We start from the raw sequence: 3,110 nt of genomic DNA, 5'->3' as shown, positions 1-3,110 counted from the left end.
TCTTTCCCTCGCACCAAGCAAGGTGGAGGTGGAGGCTGGAAACAGCCCTCGAGCTGTCCTCTCTTCGCAGGTGTCTGTCTGTTGCTGCTGCTGCCAGAGCCCGCGGGCAGCGAGGGAGCCGGTGAGTTGCGGGTTCCCGGGTCCGGGAGCAGGGCTCTGTCCGGGCGGTGCGAGGGGCTGCGGGCCAGCGCGTAGGAACGCACTCAGATGGAGCCCCTGGGCCTTGGCCGGGGGCTGGAGCTATAAGGGTGCGAAGGTTGGAACTGCTGCCTGGCGCACCCCATTCATACCTACAGCCCATCTACTCCGGCTTACCCATTTCTCCCTCGGGAAGGGGCTCCTGGGGTCCGATGGGGACGTTCTTCACAAGGTGCGGAGAAGGAAGCCTCCCCCAATCCACACCCACAACCCCGGAGCTTCCTCTTCCCCCAGCAAGCTGAGCAGCGGCAGCAGAAGGTCAAGGCTGGGGATGTTCGTTGGGCCCCACTGAGGAGCGCCGTAGTCCCGGGTGTTCCTCGGAGTTTGGGGTCAGGGAGAGGCCTTCAGACTGTCAGAGAGACAGAGAGAGGCTTCGGCAGTGAAAGAGAGGCTTACGTCGTTGTCCCATCTTGTTTGACCCCCTCGCTTTGTTTCCAGGAATGACCCAAAAAAAAAAAAAAAAAAAAAAAAAAGGCAGCATTTACGGGCCCATTTCATATTCGAGAGAGTCTAAAAAGAGTGTGTTCCACACGTAGAAGTCCGAGTAAGGGTGTGTGGTTCGGTGTGTTTTATACAAGATAAAAATCAAACTCTTTTTCAAAATCGATCCTTTATTTTTCTTGAAAGGAGAAAGGAAGGTAAGTATTGCAGAGGGCTGTATTCAGTGCCCCCTCACACAAACACACACTAAAGTCAGTGTTGGCAGCTAAAGGCAGAGCCTCTGGTGCCTCGAAAATGGGAGGAAAATTAAGGCTGTTTGCTAACAGGTATGAAGCTCATAGGTATGAGGCTACTGTTCTTGGTAAGGATTTTAACTTGCCCAGCAATCTAGAGTGTTTCAGAGTTAAGGAATCAGCATTGTACCTTTCATGGCATCCTGCCTTCCTTTCCATGGAGGTGTACAGTCCAGGGCTGGGCACAGAGGGCTCTTAGAAGAGGGTCCTTGCTAGAGGCAGGCTTCTCAGTGGGGCAGTATGACCAGACAGCACTACTGTCTTGGAAAAAGAAAAAAAAAATTTTAATGATTAACATCTGTTTCAAAAACGTTTGGAAAACATCTGTTTCAAAAAGGTTTGGATAACCACAATTTCCAGTGTTTGGAAAATAGTATTTAATAACATTATCCTCAATTTAATAGTCACAGTAAATTGATGAATTAATATGTTGTATTAAGTTATCTTGTTACATGTTGCCAAGGGCTTGTCTCTAACATCTTTTGTAGTAAAAACTATGATTATTAGTCAGGTTGACCATGTAAAACTTGAGAGTATTAACAGTGCTTTCTAAAACTGCATTCACTGCCTGATATATCTCTCTGGACAGATCTGGAGCAGAAATAAGCAGGTTCAATTCAGATTAAAATGCTCCATTCTGAACGGACTAACTTCTCTGTTTCCTGTCCTGCAGGAGTTACAGAATTTTCCTTGGACTGTGTGACCTTGGGCAAAATAACCCCATGGCTTTAATTACTTCAGCTGAAAAATGAATGATTGAGCTAAATGACGTTCTGTAAAGTGAAGCACCTGGTTTGCTTAAATTAAAATATAATTTTAATGAGCTGCATTTGAAGAAAACTGATATAAATGGCCCTCAGAAGCAACGGATGACTTAGATTTGTGCATGTTTCTATAAAAATGTTCCTCAGAGGTTCAACCCAGATTTAATATCTTCACCTCAGGCAACTATGTACACAGTTGTAATCAGAGTTGAGGTTCTTATATTTCTAGAATGAATTTAATAAATGGTCAGTGACTAATGTTATTTTCTAATTCTGATATATTTCCAATTATGTATCTCCAAACTGATAAGAACTAAAATTCTCCCATTAGACTTTACAGTGTCTGAGAACTAGATTAAATTGGAAAACTGATTTTTGGCTTGCTAAAATCTGGAATGGTGTGGAACAGTACCTACATCAATATTCTTAACAAGAAGTGTAGAAATTAGGGAAGTAAAATTTCAATCTCATATTCTAGTTCCCCCCACCACCACTTCCCTAAATATCCTAAGAATGGTTTTTACTTCTCTCCTTTCTCTTCAGTTCCCATCGCTATCACATGCTTTACCAGAGGCCTGGACATCAGGAAAGAAAAGGCAGATGTGCTCTGTCCAGGGGGTTGCCCTCTGGAGGAATTCTCCGTGTTTGGGAACATAGTATATGCTTCTGTATCAAGCATATGTGGTGCCGCTATCCACAGGTAAGCTCCAACATGCCAAGGGGAGCGGAATGCAAGTGTGATTATTTCCCTTTCTCTTTAGCCATCTGGACACCCCCTCCCACCTTTTCTTTCTTTTGGTACCAATTTTGGCCATAGAAGATGGATACATTTTTAAGGTTTTCCTGGATATCCTGAGTCACCAACTACATAAGGGGAGCTTTCTGACTAAAGGCAAATTGCATTATTTCTGGATAGCTAGAGTCCTGTGATTCTAAAAACATTCCTAATCATGTACTATATTACTGAGTTTTTACTATATGACAGCCATTATTTTAACTTCCATGACGACTCTACAGCTGTACAAGGTAGGTACAATTTTACCCCATTTTACAGATGAGGAAACTGAATTCAGAGAGTTGTCAAGTATCTTGCCCAAGGCCACCACTGTTAGCAAGTGCCAGAGCTGGGACTGAAAGCCCAGGTCTGCTTCCAGAGCCCATATTCATCACCACTCTTCTGTCCTGTGAGAGAATGGCCAGTATGACACTTTTTAAAAAAAAAATGAAGTTCAAGGACATGTAGTTAAGGTATTTTAGAAAACTGTTTGGCACTCTTAACTCTGATCCTCTGAGCTGTAGGGAACAGGAAACTGCAAGTGTGTCCTTATTAACACTTAAGAAGTTTCACAGCACAAAACCATTTCCCTAGGTGGATTTTGTACCTGGGTAAGCAAGTTTTTAAAAGGTTGACAGC

At 43.8% G+C, this 3,110-nt stretch overlaps 1 protein-coding gene across 2 annotated transcripts in view; it reads left to right on the top strand.

The window, feature by feature from the left end:
• The window catches only part of COCH (cochlin), an 18,075-nt gene that overhangs the window by 771 nt on the left and 14,194 nt on the right, over positions 1-3,110 (top strand). For both annotated transcript variants that reach the window (XM_007451266.1, XM_007451265.1), the window contains exons 2-3: positions 71-121; positions 2,240-2,396. In XM_007451266.1, the coding sequence (XP_007451328.1) occupies positions 71-121; positions 2,240-2,396 (208 nt within the window). The remainder of the gene's footprint in view (positions 1-70; positions 122-2,239; positions 2,397-3,110) is intronic.

The sequence above is a fragment of the Lipotes vexillifer genome, unplaced genomic scaffold, assembly GCF_000442215.2.
Source record: "Lipotes vexillifer unplaced genomic scaffold, Lipotes_vexillifer_v1.1 scaffold1765, whole genome shotgun sequence".
NCBI lineage: Eukaryota > Metazoa > Chordata > Mammalia > Artiodactyla > Lipotidae > Lipotes > Lipotes vexillifer.
The sequence above is the reverse complement of the archived record's forward strand: the minus strand, read 5'-3'. Positions and strand labels throughout refer to the sequence as shown.